At 37.3% G+C, this 16,094-nt stretch overlaps 3 protein-coding genes across 3 annotated transcripts; all 3 read right to left on the reverse strand.

Moving 5' to 3' along the window:
* Positions 1-252: 252 nt before the first annotated feature.
* On the reverse strand, positions 253-2,021 carry LOC106653328. The gene is made up of 2 exons (XM_023457949.1): positions 1,824-2,021; positions 253-1,314 (listed from the first exon to the last, which is right to left on the reverse strand). The coding sequence occupies exons 1-2, from the start codon at positions 2,019-2,021 to the stop codon at positions 253-255; spliced, it is 1,260 nt and encodes a 419-aa protein (XP_023313717.1).
* An 8,733-nt stretch (positions 2,022-10,754) lies between these two features.
* Positions 10,755-11,865, reverse strand: LOC106653480. The gene is made up of 2 exons (XM_014372934.2): positions 11,127-11,865; positions 10,755-11,038 (listed from the first exon to the last, which is right to left on the reverse strand). The coding sequence occupies exons 1-2, from the start codon at positions 11,763-11,765 to the stop codon at positions 10,835-10,837; spliced, it is 843 nt and encodes a 280-aa protein (XP_014228420.1). The 5' UTR covers positions 11,766-11,865; the 3' UTR covers positions 10,755-10,834.
* A 1,819-nt stretch (positions 11,866-13,684) lies between these two features.
* LOC111693408 lies at positions 13,685-15,277 on the reverse strand. Its single transcript, XM_023457965.1, has 2 exons — positions 14,921-15,277; positions 13,685-14,029 (listed from the first exon to the last, which is right to left on the reverse strand). Exons 1-2 carry the CDS (start codon positions 15,157-15,159, stop codon positions 13,831-13,833), a joined length of 438 nt encoding a protein of 145 aa, XP_023313733.1. The 5' UTR covers positions 15,160-15,277; the 3' UTR covers positions 13,685-13,830.
* Between the last annotated feature and the right edge of the window lie 817 nt (positions 15,278-16,094).

Genomic DNA, 16,094 nt, shown 5'->3' on the forward strand with positions numbered 1-16,094 from the left:
TTTAGAGAAAAAGTTTCCGTCTCCTATGGCACAATTCCCGGCCATTGAAAAAAGACGGGCAATTGTGACAAATTTTTTGAAATTCAATATGTTAAGATAGATAAATTGAATGTGGAGGTAAACTCGAGTAAAAGGCTGTTGAATATTTGAACGATAGATTTATTGATCTAGAGTATGGTGAGCTGCTCTCGCTCAGCCAGCTCGATGACAACTGGCCGCGATGAGTACAAGAGGTAACAGTAACAGCTAATTTTAATGTTTACATTCGGCCGCTACGGCTTTAACATTACTACAATAAACCCGAACATTCCGCCCGCCTTCGCCAATCTTGCGCGAATAATTTTCTTCGAGAGGCAAAACGCTAATCTTGGCCACCGGACGCATGAGCACAGAATTAGCCGTCTTCAGCTTGACGACACGGATCAATCCATCTTTTGCCGGAAACACCTCGATAATGCGGGCCAGAAGCCACTTGCAAGGAGGCATTAGTTCGGAGCGAATAACGCACAGCCTGCCCACCTCGATCTGTACATCCTTCCTTTGCCATTTTGGGCGAAGTTGCAGGCTATGCAAATACTCCGTTGACCATCGAGACCAAAATTGCTCGTAGATGTTTCTGAGCAGCTGCATACGAGACAGACGTGAAATTGGTACGTCCAATGTCGAGGGCTCCGGAAGAGTGCTCAATGAAGTTCCGAGGAAGAAATGCGCCGGCGTCAATGGCGTCAAGTCCGAGGGATCGTCCGTGAGTGGTTGAAGAGGCCGAGAGTTCAGGCAAGCCTCTATCTGGGCCAACAGCGTCGAAAATTCCTCGAAAGTGAGAACAGCTTCACCTATCACTCGCTTCAGGTGATGCTTCGTACTCTTCACCGCGGCCTCCCATATACCTCCAAAATGTGGCGCACCTGGTGGATTGAATTTCCATTCAGTACCCTCGTTAGCCAAAAGGTGGGCGATATTGCGTTGGCGAGGCTGAGCCTGATTGAAAAGCCTTTTGAGTTCCCTGCTTGCACCCACGAAATTGGTGCCGGAGTCACTGTAAAGAGTTGCACAAATTCCTCTTCGGGAGACAAAACGCCGATATACGAGCAAGAAGTCCGCCGCGGAGTAACCAGATGCCATGTCCAGACACACCGCCCGGGTAGGCAAGCAAACGAAGATAGCAATGTATCCCTTGAACGTCTTTAAGCCACGTCCCCTGGAACACTTAAGATGAATAGGCCCAGCATAGTCAAGCCCGGTGTGCATGGACGGCCGACACTGCTGGACTCGAACCACTGGTAGATCGCCCATCAATTGCGTCGCCGGTGTAGACTGAAAGCGCCAGCAACGCAAGCATCGGTGGATAACGCTCTTAACCAGCTGACGCCCTCGCAATATCCAAAAACGCCTCCGCAGCCGACTGAGAGTCATCTGCGTCCCACCGTGTAGTGATCTCGAATGTACATCTCGAGCTAAAAGTAAAGAAAGAAAAGAATTGTGCGGCAGCACATACGGGCTCCTCTCATCCAGTGACAAATTCGAATTTGGCAATCTGCCTCCAATTCGAAGCAAGTTCTCACGATCGATGTAAGGGTTGAATCGAAGCAGCAAGCTGTTCCTCGGCAGATCCGCCTTCCGCCGTAATGCCCCGATGTCCCGCGCGAAATGCAACCCCTGCACATACGAGATCCATCGCTTCAGCGCCGAGTCAATCTGAATAGGTGTCAACTCCGTGATTTCCTGCCTCGATGGCCTCGGACGAGTGATTCGTTTTCTCTTGATGCGCATGCGATCGACAAATTCCAAGCAGCGAGCCGTGACGGTGCGCACAAAGCTCCTACCGGAGCTCCTCGAGAGGCCAGATCTGCAGGATTCTGCGTTCCCGCGATGTGATGCCATGAAGCGCCCGGAAGTGTAGTCTGGATTTCAGACACCCTGTTGGCCACGTAAGTCTTCCACTGAGCAGGGTGGCCCCGAATCCATGATAATGTGACCGTAGAGTCCGACCACAGATGTATTGGTAGGTCCTCGAGCGACATAGAGCTTACAATACGTTTAACTAAGCACACAAGCATGTGCGCTGCGCAAAGCTCTAGACGCGGTAATGACACTTGCTTGAGAGGTGCCACTCTGGTTTTAGATGCAAGAAGAGTGCATCTGAAGTCGATAAGGTTTGAAATGACTATATCGACACGCTTTTTTTTTTAATTTCTTGGAAATTTTGTCCTCTTTAAATCTATATAAATTAAGATAAGATTTGAGTTAATGTTGAGTTACCAGTAGTATTTGAGCGAGACCCTAAAAATTACTGAAAAAAAATGACTGTTTGAACGTGTACCAGTACCACAGTGATTTTTTTATCGAAATTTAACATACACCATCGCAAAGTGCTCTTTTTAACGAGTAATTAAAAAAAAAAAGACCTCTCTACGATTTTTTTAACGCCCTGTAGGTCGATTTGAAGGTACGGTTTATGTACGCAAAATGCCCAGAAAATCGTCTTGATTTCAGCTAAACGGGGGATTTTACGTACTTTAAATGGTATCTTCAAAACGACCCACAGAGCGTTCAAAAAATCGTAGAGAGGTCTTTTTTTTTAAATTACTCTTTAAAAAGAGCACTTTGCGATGGTGTATGTTAAATTTCGATAAAAAAATCACTGTGGTACTGGTACACGTTCAAACAGTCATTTTTTTTCAGTAATTTTTAGGGTCTCGCTCAAATACTACTGGTAACTCAACATTAACTCAAATCTTATCTTAATTTATATGGATTTAAAGAGGACAAAATTTCCAAGAAATTAAAAAAAAAGCGTGTCGATACGATAAATCTAGCCCAAGATAGAAGCATTTGAAAATCGACAAAATTTCGATGAATTTTTTTGTTGCGATAATTTTGTTGCCGAGTGTACCTTGTATTTACAAGGTATGTGCATTGTACAAGGTATATACATTCTATATACCTGGCATATGTCTTGTGGAAACCTATTTTATATTTCTTGCTTTCTCAAAAAATTTTTACAAAACCCTGACTATACCGAGCGAGCGTGAGCGAGCGAGGTAATTCGCTAGTATGGATTAAAGTTCGTATCTATGGAATCACGTGTATAATATATAGATTAGGTTATAGATAAAAAAATAGTAAGATAAGATAATAGATAAAACAATAGATAAGATAATAGATGAAGTAATAGATAAGATAATAGATATAGCAATAGATGAGAATACATGAGATACGACTAGATAAGATAAGGAATCACTTTTCTGTACAATTTCTTTCTTTTTTTTTTCAAAAAAAATTAAAAACAATTTAATGACATTTCAAATTAATATCTCACATCAGTCACATATTATGAGTGTTGTCTCAAAATTTCATCCAAAAACATTGATTACTCTTGTATTGGAGATATTGGGAGTTAAAGTTGAAATTCGGTAACACTCGTTTTCTGAAAAAACAACTGTTTTTTTACAATTATTTTTATGATCCACCCATCTAATCTTGTCTGACTTTTTACAGTAAGTGTTCCTAGGTGTAAGCTTTCAGAAAAATCAAAAAAATTTTTAAAAAATTCAGAAGCCTCTTTTAGAATCATAGACTCATAGCTAGTGCGTGCGGTCTAGTCAGTATAGGCTTCGGCACCGAGTCGTTAACTTTAGAAAAAGGCCGCTCTGAACGAAGCAGTTTATTCGGGAAATTTCAAAATTTTTAAATTTTTTAAAAAACAGAGTGTGTGATGGAGTGACGATACCTATGCGTTGAAGTCCAATTATGATAATAAGAATAATCTGTATTTCATTTATGTATTATTAATAGCTACTTTTTTTTACAGATTAGCGATGCAGAACAACGAATCCCTCGTCAATTTCCAGGACGAAATGGAAGTGGACTGCACCTCGTATGACACATCCTTAGGCAATGAAACAGTCGACGAAAGTGAGACCGAAGCATTGGTCGAAAGCATAAGAAGTTTGCGACAATTTGTAGATTGGGAACTAGAAGAAAATCGAGCTGATTTCCTCGAGCACATTTGTGAGCCAATCAGCGTCTGGGATAGTGGCTATGTAGATCTGCTTGAAATTTTTTTGCAAGAAGAAATAGAAATTTTACTTGTGGACTCCTTAAGTTTTTTAAGTTATGATGAAGGCAGCTGCGGTCCCGGGAAGAAATTCATTGAATTTGTGGTGAAGGCCGGCTACAAAGACGTGCCATACGTCGACGAAAACGGCGAGATATCATGTGATCGCACAACAGCCATACATCGCGCGGCAAAAAGTAGCTCTGTAGACACCTTTAGGCTACTTTTTACGATTTACGACAGGTTCGACGTGAATTTCACCGACGAATCTGGATTGTCGCATTTCCATGTGGCCTGCAAAAAAGGTTATGAAGACGTCGTGTACGAATTTCTCGAACATGGACAAAACCCAAATTGTGTCTGGACGGAGACAAACGACTCAGCCCTGCACTTGGCTCTGAGTCCGCAAAATTTGCAATACGATAAAATAGCACAAATGCTGCTGGACCGAGGTGCCGAATCGTCTCTTGTCAACAAGGAGGGAGTGACTTTGCTCCATTTACTGTGTAAGCGAGAAATGAACGAGGTTTCGTTCAAATTATTTTGCCGAATCTACAGCTCGATGAATATCAATGCCCAGGACAGTAATGGTAATACACCTCTGCACGAGGCATTGAGACATGGTCAGAGGAAATGGGCTTGTTATCTGCTAGAAACCGGGGCTGATCCGAATTTAGCCAATACGATGGGATTGACGCCTCTGCAAGTCATTTGCCAGAGAACCGAAGACGACGAAATGATTAAGTTCTTTTTCAAAACAGTCGATGGCATCCGAAAAACTGTGGTGGTCAACCATGTAGATAAACTTGGTCGAACAGCGCTCGAGTATGCTGTAGCGAGTCTTTTGCCACGAGCGATCGACGAACTCTTAAGGCATGGGGCTAACCTACGAGGCTTCCATTTTCCCACTGAAGATTACTTTGACAAGGTGTTAAATCAGCGCAATTTGTACAGTCATCATTTCAAATTGAGAATTGCTCTTGGCGCGCTGAGCGTCGTCGAGAAGCTCGAGAAAGGAGGCTACGACTTGGACCGCAGCGACGCAATAACGATTATGAATATTTTCGTCAAGTGCAAATTGTTCGAAAAGACGACGAATTTTGACGCACGTTGGTTCGACGACGAAAAGTTCACGAGTAAAGCTAAAGAGATAATGATACGTCCACACCTGTCCCTTTACGAGTTGACTCGGTTGCGAGCTAAAGACGCGACTACTAAACTCACGCCTACGGATTATTATGAAGAGTTTGTGTTTTCAAGAAAATTAAATAATATCTTTAGAATACATAAAGAGCCATGTGCCATTCACTTGTGCGTGAATCTATCGAGGAAATTCTTTCACGAATGGGCACAGGATCCATTATGGGAGCTGATACATGGCAGACTGCCATTAGAGTGCCTTGACAAGATAATTGAGAATCTAGCCAACGAAGATTTACATCGTATTTCGTTTGCATCTACACTATAAAGTTCGAAATAGAGATGAGCATATTTGCACTATTTTTATATACAGTGATATTCAATGCATAATAGTTTTTGTACTGAAATGAATAAATAAAAAAAACTGAAAATTAATTTTGAATTTGTTGAATAAATTTTGTATCCCAGTCCTTTTCCATACCATTGCTCCGATTCTACGTCTTTGAATTCATTGTAAAATATGTATGAATTTTTCAGATTTGTGGAAACGATTTTAAAAGAATTTAATATTTTATTAACACTTTTGTTTATGATGAGAGCGTTAAAAACCGAATGCCACAAGATGGAATTTGTTGTTTGATGCTCTTATAATTGTTTAAAAAACTTTTTGTTTATAAAAAATATATGGCGTAATAATTTCACGAGACGTAAAGTAGTATAATTATACCCAAGTTCACAAAGGCATTATCTATTATACAATTTTACAATGATAAAATATTAAGCAATCTAATGAATCGAACACAATTTAAGAATGAAGAAAATCAAAGCACCCATTGATTTTGCATCGAACAGTTTGAAAAATGAAGATATGTCTAAGAACTGAATTTTAATCCCAAAAATCATGTTATTAATATTTTTTTACCTCTTCTCAGTAATTACAACCTTTAATTATTCTTTTTCAAATCCATTTTCAAGATACTTCTGTTGCTTTAATGATGTACGCTTAAGTGTATGATTGATTCCAAAAATTTTATTTTCAAATAAATTCTTGATTTAATACATGATTGAAAGTTTTCTCGCTCCGATAAGATGATTTAATTGCCGACTACTGTTACAGCCTGTGATGAAACCTTTTACTATAAAAAAAAAACAAGTAAAAAAAATCAAATTGAAAATTGAAAAAAATCAGCTGTTTATGAACAGCTGCAAGATGTGAAACATCTTACTATTAATTTAAGAAAATTAAGGAATTCAAAAGTAATCGAACAAGTAAAAGTCGAAACAAAAAAAGAAGTAAAAAACAAGTAAAAAAAATCAAATTGAAAATTGAAAAAAATCAGCTGTTTATGAACAGCTGCAAGATGTGAAACATCTTACTATTAATTTAAGAAAATTAAGGAATTCAAAAGTAATCGAACAAGTAAAAGTCGAAACAAAAAAAGAAGTAAAAAACAAGTAAAAAAAATCAAATTGAAAATTGAAAAAAATCAGCTGTTTATGAACAGCTGCAAGATGTGAAACATCTTACTATTAATTTAAGAAAATTAAAGAATTCAAAAGTAATCGAACAAGTAAAAGTCGAAACAAAAAAAGAAGTAAAAAATTAAAAACAAATTAAAACTCGAAAAATCAAGAAAAAATCAATTTAATACAAAAATCTAAAATCAAACAAGTAAAAAGTAAGAAAACAAAAAAACAAAAAACATGAATCAAAAAAACGAGAAAATCAAGAAAAAGAAAAGTCAGAAAATCCCAACACAAGCATCGATGTTTCACATCTGGTGCGCTAAAGCTCGAGAAACTACTCTGATTACTTAACTCAATGAGAGGGAACGATTTGAAGAGTAAGCACGCATTGATAATGCACCAGATGTGAAACATCGATGCTTGTGTTGGGATTTTCTGACTTTTCTTTTTCTTGATTTTCTCGTTTTTTTGATTCATGTTTTTTGTTTTTTTGTTTTCTTACTTTTTACTTGTTTGATTTTAGATTTTTGTATTAAATTGATTTTTTCTTGATTTTTCGAGTTTTAATTTGTTTTTAATTTTTTACTTCTTTTTTTGTTTCGACTTTTACTTGTTCGATTACTTTTGAATTCTTTAATTTTCTTAAATTAATAGTAAGATGTTTCACATCTTGCAGCTGTTCATAAACAGCTGATTTTTTTCAATTTTCAATTTGATTTTTTTTACTTGTTTTTTACTTATTTTTTTGTTTCGACTCTTACTTGTTCGATTACTTTTAAATTCTTCAATTTTTTTTAATTAATTGATAAAGATGTTTCACATCTTGCAGCTGTTCATAAACAGCTGATTTCTTTTAATTTTTTCAATTTTCAATTTGTTTAATTAATCAAATTAGTGCATTGAGCTATTATCGTTCGTTGTATCTTAATATAACATGATAAAAATTTCGACTTCCCTTAAGAAGACACAAACTCATAGACACGTATATATACATGCAGTAATAAGTATCAGATTTGACAACGTGCATGATAGTGCATAGTCTCGCGACGTACATGCATAGACAACACATACGTATTATATGAATTAGCGATACGCATAAGCAAGAGAGAGAAAGATATCTCAACGCAGTCAATCCCATGAGCTGAGCCGACTGCTGTTGCTTATGCTGTTACGTTGCCTCGTGCGTATACGTAAACACAGGCATACGCGCGTCGAGTCTCGACAGTGGGCAGCAGCAGAAAGCAGTTCTGTAGCTGGCGCGGCAGCCAATCACAGCGCGTAGCGCAAACCGACGCTGTATAGGCAGTTCTACTACCAAAGTTGCGCTCGCTCGGACGGACGGACGCTCGGTTTTTACGGGTTTACCCCTGACACCAAACGCGAATATAGATGTTTCACATCAATAAATGTTCTTGCGGTATCGTGTAAAAATATACATTTTCCCAGGTCGGCGGGCGACCATTATCCCAAAAAAGATACGAAATTCGCTGTGTGCACCCGAATGGTATAAGAAATCGAAATATTTTTATTCATGAGCGATTTGGAGACTCGTGTTAAAAAAATATAAAAGTTCTCGCCGTATCGCGTAAAAATATACATTTTTCCAGGTCGGCGAGCGACGATGATCCCCAAAAGTCACGAAATTCGCTGTGTGTACCCGAGTGGTGTCACACATCGAATAATTTTAATCCATGACCGATCTGGAGACTCGCGTCAAAAAAATATAAATGTTCTTACGGTAGCGCGTGAAAATATACATTTTCCCAGGTCAGTGAGCGACCATGATCCGTCAAAGTCATGAAATTCGCTGTGTGTACACGAGTGGTGTAACAAATCGAATAATTTTTATCCATGAACATCTAATCTTTCCTGATAAAAATATATAAAAGTTCTCACTGCGCCGTGTAAAAATATACATTTCTCCAGGTCGGCGAGCGACCATTATCCCCAAAAGTCACGAAATTTGCTGTGTGCCATTCGCAGATGTGAGGCATGTAACAAGTATTCATACGTCGACGTGCCAATCATTTTTAGCACAATTCATCAATGATTTTTTACAAGGGGCCATGACTTTAGCTATGAGTAGCTTGGTCAATAAAACTCTGCTGTCACCAAATTGTCATAAAGTTTTGAGGAAGGATATTATAAAACTCCCAGAAAAACAAAGAGGGAAATATTTAAAGAATTGATCCGATTTAGACGAGAGGCACAAAAGACCTAAAATGAGAAAAGTCAACACATTAAAAATGCCAACTTGGGCAATCCGATCAAGTATGGTTCAACCTTTTACACTTTTGATACTTTCTGCATCTTTAAATTTAAATTTAATTTAAAAGTTTATTTACACATGAATTGTAAAACTGAAAATTATTTTATGAAGACAGTCATAGAATATTTCGAAAGTGCCAACGAAAACCAGTTAGATGTACAGAGAGTTAGAATTTGCCTGGATTTTTTTAATAATACTCATGGAATTGTATCATGTGGAATTTCAATGGATCAATTGATTGAAGAATTGTTGGGAAAATGTTTAAAAAAGCATTATTATTATAAATTAAAAAAAGCCACAGTACTGATATTTTAAATATTAAGAGATTAGAATCATTTGCTACTGAATATGCTATACATAATAATACACATTTTGATTCCTTTTTCTTTGTTGATATTGTTGATTTTAACGAATCAAATACGGTGCAATTAAATGAGCTTCCGGTACAAATCAGTTGCAATCAAAAACTGTTCGTTTTTGCAGGTGTAATTGAGTCAATACGAAGTAACTTTAAATTAAATTTATTTCATTATTTCACTCTTTGTAGAATTGTAGGCTGCGGAAAATGGATATTGAAAGATGATCAATTGATGAAAACCGTAAAAATAAAAAGTAACGACAAAACTGCAAGAAAAATAATTCTATTATTAAATGTGCAGACATTTGAATAATCTTTAATTTTAACAAAATATTTTCATCAAGTCCTTGAATTCAATAAAAAAAATTTCAAATTTCAAAGAGTTGTTTAACATACATTTCATCATACATTTAATTTATTGCCTTATATGCTACCAACAATTGACATTTTGAGAATGAAAATTCAATTTAATTAAATTTTTATTTTGATTGGATTGGAACGTCAAGGGTCAGCGAGATAAATTTTTCCATGTACTTGACCGTTTGGTTAACGAGTAGAAGTTCGATGTTTCGAATTGCCGAAACATTTTTGAAAAGCAAAAAGATGATCGTTTTTATGCTGATTACGTGTATTTTTCAATGTCCGATGTCGATGAAATTTTGTAGATTTTATACAAATTGTGAGAATATTTTAATAAAAATTGCATATTAATCAATTACAGAAGTCGAAGAAATTCACCATTTATATAGACAGATTGTGTGACATTTATGTCAAGAAAAACCAATTAATAAATGTTTTTTAAGTATTTCTTGATATCATCAATACAAAAAAATAATATGATCAAAAACATATTTACACAATAATATGTATTATAAGTACGAAAAGAGGTTGCCGGCCCAACTTGTCCTGGGGGCGTCAACCTGCCTCAGCTGATTCATTTATCCGTTGATTCAAAAGAATGTCTCGTCCGGATGGCTTTTGTGAATTGAAAACGACTTCGACCGATTAGTTTAATTGACAGGAATTGACTTTGATCCAATTTTGGAATTCGAGAAAAGAAAGCTTCAAAAAATTATTTTGAAGCTTCTCCGCGAGACGAGAATCGCAAACGTCTCATGTGAACTTTATTTATGAATGAAAAGCTGGCTAGACCAGTACAACGCAATTATGATTGTTATTAATGCAGTTGCAGGTGGAATTTCATTTTTCACGTGGCACAATTCATTTAATTCATTGTATTAACGAATGGATGCATTACAATGGGAAAACAGTTGAATGAAAAATCATCGAGAATATGAGCATGTTGATATTGTACAGGTACTATCCAGTGCGCCTCGTCTCATTTTGTTTTTTCTTACCTCTCAGTTGTTTATCAAGGTTGACGTCTCTCACGTAGTATTGTATTTTCATAAATATATATATGTGATCAGGGTTTAATTAAATGATGTACGCGACAACACAAATATTATGGTGCATATAGCAATGCAAACATTACAATTATTTATTCAATCGAGTTCAAAAGATAAAAAAATATGTATTTCTATCACCACGGCCGTACAGTCGTCGTCGTCATAAATTCTCGTAAAATGTCGAAATCATGTTCGGCTGGGGACATATGCGTGGAGGCACGTAAAGATAATAGATACCGGATAACAGCAATCGCAACAACAATTACGGCCAATAAGGCCACGCCTATAAGAATCCGAGAGCAGCGTTTCCCGGTGTTCGAAACCGATCTCCGGACGCCCTGCGCGAAGACGAAAAGTAATTCGTTCATCAGTTTATTGTTTCAATACTTTTTACTCTCTAAAAATCAAATATCATACAACTATTACCTCGGTAGGGTACAGTTCCAGTTGCCGTCCACTCGGTCGAGCTGGCCGCCGTGGCGGAGTTGTCGTCGGTCGCGCGGCTGCTGCCAAGTTCACTTGTATGTCTCGAGCTCTTTGCTGGCAGTGAGGAGCTCTCATAGGTCTCTGGTCCATCTGCCTCTGGGCGTCTTCGTACGACGGCGGATGCACATCGTATCTCTGTGCGGCTTCGTAGTCCGGTGGCGGTGAGTTCCACTCTGCCTCTTGTCTCGGTGGCCCTTCCGCTGGTTGGAATCGTCTTTCTGGTTCTTCCGCCGGTTGGATTTGTCTGGGTGGAGCTGGATTCGCGGCTCTGGATTGGAGTGCTTCTTGATTGGAGCCTCTTCGTTGCGTGAGAACCGATACGTTGCCGGCCTCGTCGATTAAACTTCTGCGCCGCGATGGACCGGCTTCTTGGTGCTGACCGTCTCCCTCCGAAGTCGGTGCCGGATCCGACGGCTGAGGCTCGTCGCTTTCAAAAGCCTCATTGACATGGGCTCTCGCTGGGGGTGACGACCGAGACTCCTCGTCGTTCGAAGGAGTTTCGTCATCGGACTGATCTTCCTCGACTCTATTATTTGGGTCAATTTGATCGGAGCTCGTCCTTCTGTCGCGAGACGCCATTTTTACAACAAAACAATAAAAACTGAAACGAGGATACTGCGAGGAGAATCGGTTCGTTCAACGTCGTCCGGGATACTGGCAGTTACTCGAGACTTTTCGATTTGACGTACCTACGTTTAAGTTAGCGATATGTAAACATAGGCCGCTGTCGCTGCGATGTATACATCGCGTCGTGTACAACGACAAATTTTAAATATGAATCGATATATTTCTACTGAGAAAAAGCTCCGAATTTATATACCCGTATCAGATGCAGGGGCTTTGGGAGCGATGAAAAGCAAAAAAGTCTCGCATAGTATACGGCAACTGCAGTAACGAACTTTACATTTATAATAATTGAAGTAAAAGTTTACGCGTAATCATGAATTTGAAATTGTATACGATGTTGTCTAAATTTTGTTTTGATAAATTTCGTGCCGATTGACAAAGCTTCGTAGCTCTATATACCGAGGCTTCGACCGAGGCTATTGATTTTCGTGAAAATAATCCAAAAAAATATGAGGAAACGATTTCTTTGATCAATCACTTCGGATCTATTATTGCAAATCGACAACGATTAAAATATGTGCTGACGCTACTTTGCAACTTGTACTACTTTAATTTACCAATGAATTTAATTTAATCATAGATTTTTAATTTAGTTTATACTAGATATGTTTTAACTCATTGGAAGGTCGCCTAAAGAAGTTTCACTTAAATAATTCACAAAAAAATCGATATTGTATCTGTGAATCTGAAATATTCTGTAAAAAAATTGAATCAGACAAATGCTGGTACAAGCAAAATAGACCACAACCATCAGCAATGTCAGCCCGTCTGCGCGTTGGATTTCATACACTTACCAGCTCGTGTTGTCCAAAGCTAAGGTATTTCCATATTTATATAATTTTCACAAATTAAATTTTTTCTTCTTATTCATCAATTTTTTTATCTTTTTTTTTAGTTGAAAAGATTCAAGAACTCAAAAATTTACACATTACTAAATGGTTTTGGCATAATTTCATCTACATGTTAAACTCTACTAAACCCTCTATTTAATTGCAAGTTTTATAATCGAAAATGATTCTTTTGTTCATTGCTTCTAATCTTGAGTTCGATAAAAGCTATTGCAAGACCATAATCAAACATCATAACTCGAGCTACGTTACGTCTGCAGTGCCAAAAAAAATTTCAATGACTTCGATTAGTTAGTGTCACTTGGAGTTTGAAAAATAGAAAAAATAGAAAGAAAACAATTCAATATACACTCCACCCGATGAGTGAGAATTGAATATACCAGGGCATAGTTTGCAAATTTAAACGATTAGTGCAATTTACAAGAACTGACTTTTATCTAATTCTAAATTTTCACTTTCACCGTAGCTTCGATATTTTTTCGGAAAAATTTTTTAGAAAGAAGCCTGGTTATCAAGAATGGGTTCAAAAAATGACGGCATAAACTATACACAAATTGGGAAGTCCGAGGCCAACTGGACGAGGAGTACATCTCACAAATCTCAATTTTTCTTGACATTGACGATGGACCCACCAGCGCGGGTATTTACCTTGAGTAGCCCCAGCTCATTTTGTATGTGATGGTCACAAAGTTGCTCGTCGTGTGCTCCAATAGAAAAAGTTGAGTTGCTGCCCAGTCAGGCATGTCCTGTATAAGACTTTTACTTGAATAGCGATTATGTTGTGTGACCAGTGTAAAAAATTGTAATTGTTATTATTACATTTATAGGTGGAATTTACTCAAGAGTTGATGCATTAATAAGTACATGTTGATATTCTATAGGTACTATCCAGTGCGCCTTGTTTCATTTTGTTTTTTTTTACCTTTTACTTGTTTATCAAGGTTGACGTCTCTCGCGTAATATTGTATTGTTATATTTATGTGGTCAGGGTGTAATTAAATGATATACGCGACAACACAAATATTATGGTGCATGTAGAAATACAAACATTACAGTTATTTATTCAATCGAGTTGAGAAGATTAAAAAAACATGTATTTCTATCGCCACGACCATACAGTCGTCGTCTTAAAGTCTCGCGAAATGTCGTAGTCATGTTCGGCTGAGAACTCAGTCGGGATAAAATTGCAAATACACGTAAATGATCACAAAAAAAATAAAGATCAAGCCACCCATGCATAGACAAAGTACGCGATCATCCATTTCGTTCTCACTCCATTGCGGCTGTGGTGGTTGTGTGTCCAGCATTGGCGAGGCCAGTATGGGTGCCGTGGGTGCCGCGGCACCCCCACTAATTTTGAAGGAGCGCCTAGAAGCGAAATATTTAAAAATAAAAATCACCCATTTTTCACGTAATAAACATATTGATAACTAAATATGGAATCGTAAATTACTAAAGCGCACATAGTGTTTTTTAGTAACCGAATTAACCCATACCAAACTATTTTTTTTATCTTTGAGAACAAAATATTGAATATATAATCCAAGTAAATGAAATAATAAATGCGAACAAACTAAATCAATTTTAAATATTCAATTGATGCTCGTTTAAATAAAAAAGTGTTCAAAAATCTTGGAACGTTATTTATAGATATGAAATTGGACTTGAATTTTGACCAAGAACGCGATGCACAGTCTACAACCAAAAAATTTGGCATCGACAATGATGAACTTCGAGCAGAAGTCAGATTACTTCGAACGAAGAAAGATACAAAATCATTTTCATGCACAGTAATTGAATGGCTTAATTGGTTATCTATACAGAATAGAAAACTTTGTTACCCCACTTTTTATAAATTAGTATCTACGTTTGCGTCAATTCCTGTCACCAGTTGTACTTGTGAGCGTAGTTTCTCTAAACTTAGCATTATAAAATCAAAGCTACGCTCAACAATGTTGCAAGATCGTTTGGAAAATTTAATGGTTCTATTTATTGAACAAGAGTTGGCGGTAAATATTGATCCTATTGAGGTAATTGAAGAATTTAACAAAATTGTTCCTTTTGATAGACGCATGGTATTGTAAAATAAATTATATTTTTATCAAATTTGTAATTTTATCTAAGTATCTCTTTTTTTGTACCCCTTTTTCTAAACTTACATTATTTATAATTATCAATAAAAATTAAAAAATTTTGTACTCATCAAAGTCTAAAAAAAATATATACAAGCTGAGCAGAAAATTTGAAATTGGCACCCACTCTAGTTGAACCCTGGCCACGCTAATGGTGTCCAGTGTTATGTTTGCTTGATCTCCTGGCTGGACGTTATACACAACTTCGCTTTGAGAAACATCATTGATATGGGCGCTCGCTGGAGTCGCTGGGGGTGACGGCCGAGACTCGTCGTTGTTCGAAGGAGCTTCATCGGACTGAGCTCCCTCGACTCTAGTATTTGGGCCAATTTGATCGGAGTTCGTCCTTCTGTCGCGAGACGCCATTTTTACAACAAAACACAAAAAACAGAAACGAGGATATTACGAGGAGAATCGGTTCCTTCAACGTCGTCCGGGATACTGGTAGTTACTCGAGACTTTTAGATTTGACGTAGGTACGTTTAAGTTAGCGATACGTAAATAAAGGCCGCTGCGATGTTTACATCTTGTGCGTACAACGACGGCGATGACAACGACAAATTTCAAATATGAACTGCAGCGACGAACTTTGCATTGAAAATAATGAAAGTAAAAGTCTTCAGGTATTAAGGAAACACGTACACCTTAAACTCAAAAATTATTGATTCGATTTTTGAGTAGAATTTTTCCTTTCCTCTTCATTGAATGCTTTGATATTCCAAAATTTTGATTTTGCCTTAAGATACAGCGGTTTCCGTGAGCCATTTCCCTATACTTCGCGTCTTAAACTTTTTCTTATTTAGTGTTTTCTGGCGAGTATTGTTTTTGGTCATCTATCGTAACTTTTAAAGGGTACCGATTGAGCTTCAGCACCAGGGTACCGTACACTTCTTCAAAACATCAATGTTTACGGTCACTACCGCGGATCGAACCAATAAGTCACTCTCAAACAGTATTTTTATGACTTATATTTCGGCAAGTAAAATGAAAAAATGTATGCTTAATTGTTTATGCAGAGCAATATGCGTGTTCGATGACTCCTAAAGTGCTTGTGTTTGTAAGCATTGATGTTCTAAAAAAATATACGCGATCCTGGCGCTGAAGCTACCCTCTGAAAATTACGACAGGCGGCCAAAAATACTACTCACCATAAAAAACTAAAAAAGAAAAAATTTTTCATGCAAAGTTTAGAAAAAAGGCTCGCGAACGCAGTTCTGCATTTCATGCAAAATCGAAATTTTGGAATTTTTGAAAAATTCAATGAAAAGGAGAAGAAAAATCCAATAAAATTTTTCTGAGTT

The sequence above is a fragment of the Trichogramma pretiosum genome, unplaced genomic scaffold (assembly GCF_000599845.2).
Source record: "Trichogramma pretiosum strain Unisexual culture from Peru unplaced genomic scaffold, Tpre_2.0 scaffold35, whole genome shotgun sequence".
In the NCBI taxonomy this organism is placed as follows: domain Eukaryota; kingdom Metazoa; phylum Arthropoda; class Insecta; order Hymenoptera; family Trichogrammatidae; genus Trichogramma; species Trichogramma pretiosum.

What these genes read in the sequence shown, in the direction of transcription:
- LOC111693408 (XM_023457965.1), bottom strand. Translation starts at nt 15,159, where the DNA reads ATGGCGTCTCGCGACAGAAGGACGAACTCCGATCAAATTGGCCCAAAT. An exon ending in GTGGCCAGGGTTCAACTAGA is followed by an intron (nt 14,030 to 14,920) that starts GTGGGTGCCAAT and finishes TTTCGCTTCTAG; the next exon opens with GCGCTCCTTCAAAATTAGTG.
- LOC106653328 (XM_023457949.1), bottom strand. Translation starts at nt 2,021, where the DNA reads ATGTCGCTCGAGGACCTACCAATACATCTGTGGTCGGACTCTACGGTC. An exon ending in TGGCCTCTCGAGGAGCTCCG is followed by an intron (nt 1,315 to 1,823) that starts GTAGGAGCTTTG and finishes TGGCGCTTTCAG; the next exon opens with TCTACACCGGCGACGCAATT.
- LOC106653480 (XM_014372934.2), bottom strand. Translation starts at nt 11,765, where the DNA reads ATGGCGTCTCGCGACAGAAGGACGAGCTCCGATCAAATTGACCCAAAT. An exon ending in TGGAACTGTACCCTACCGAG is followed by an intron (nt 11,039 to 11,126) that starts GTAATAGTTGTA and finishes GTCTTCGCGCAG; the next exon opens with GGCGTCCGGAGATCGGTTTC.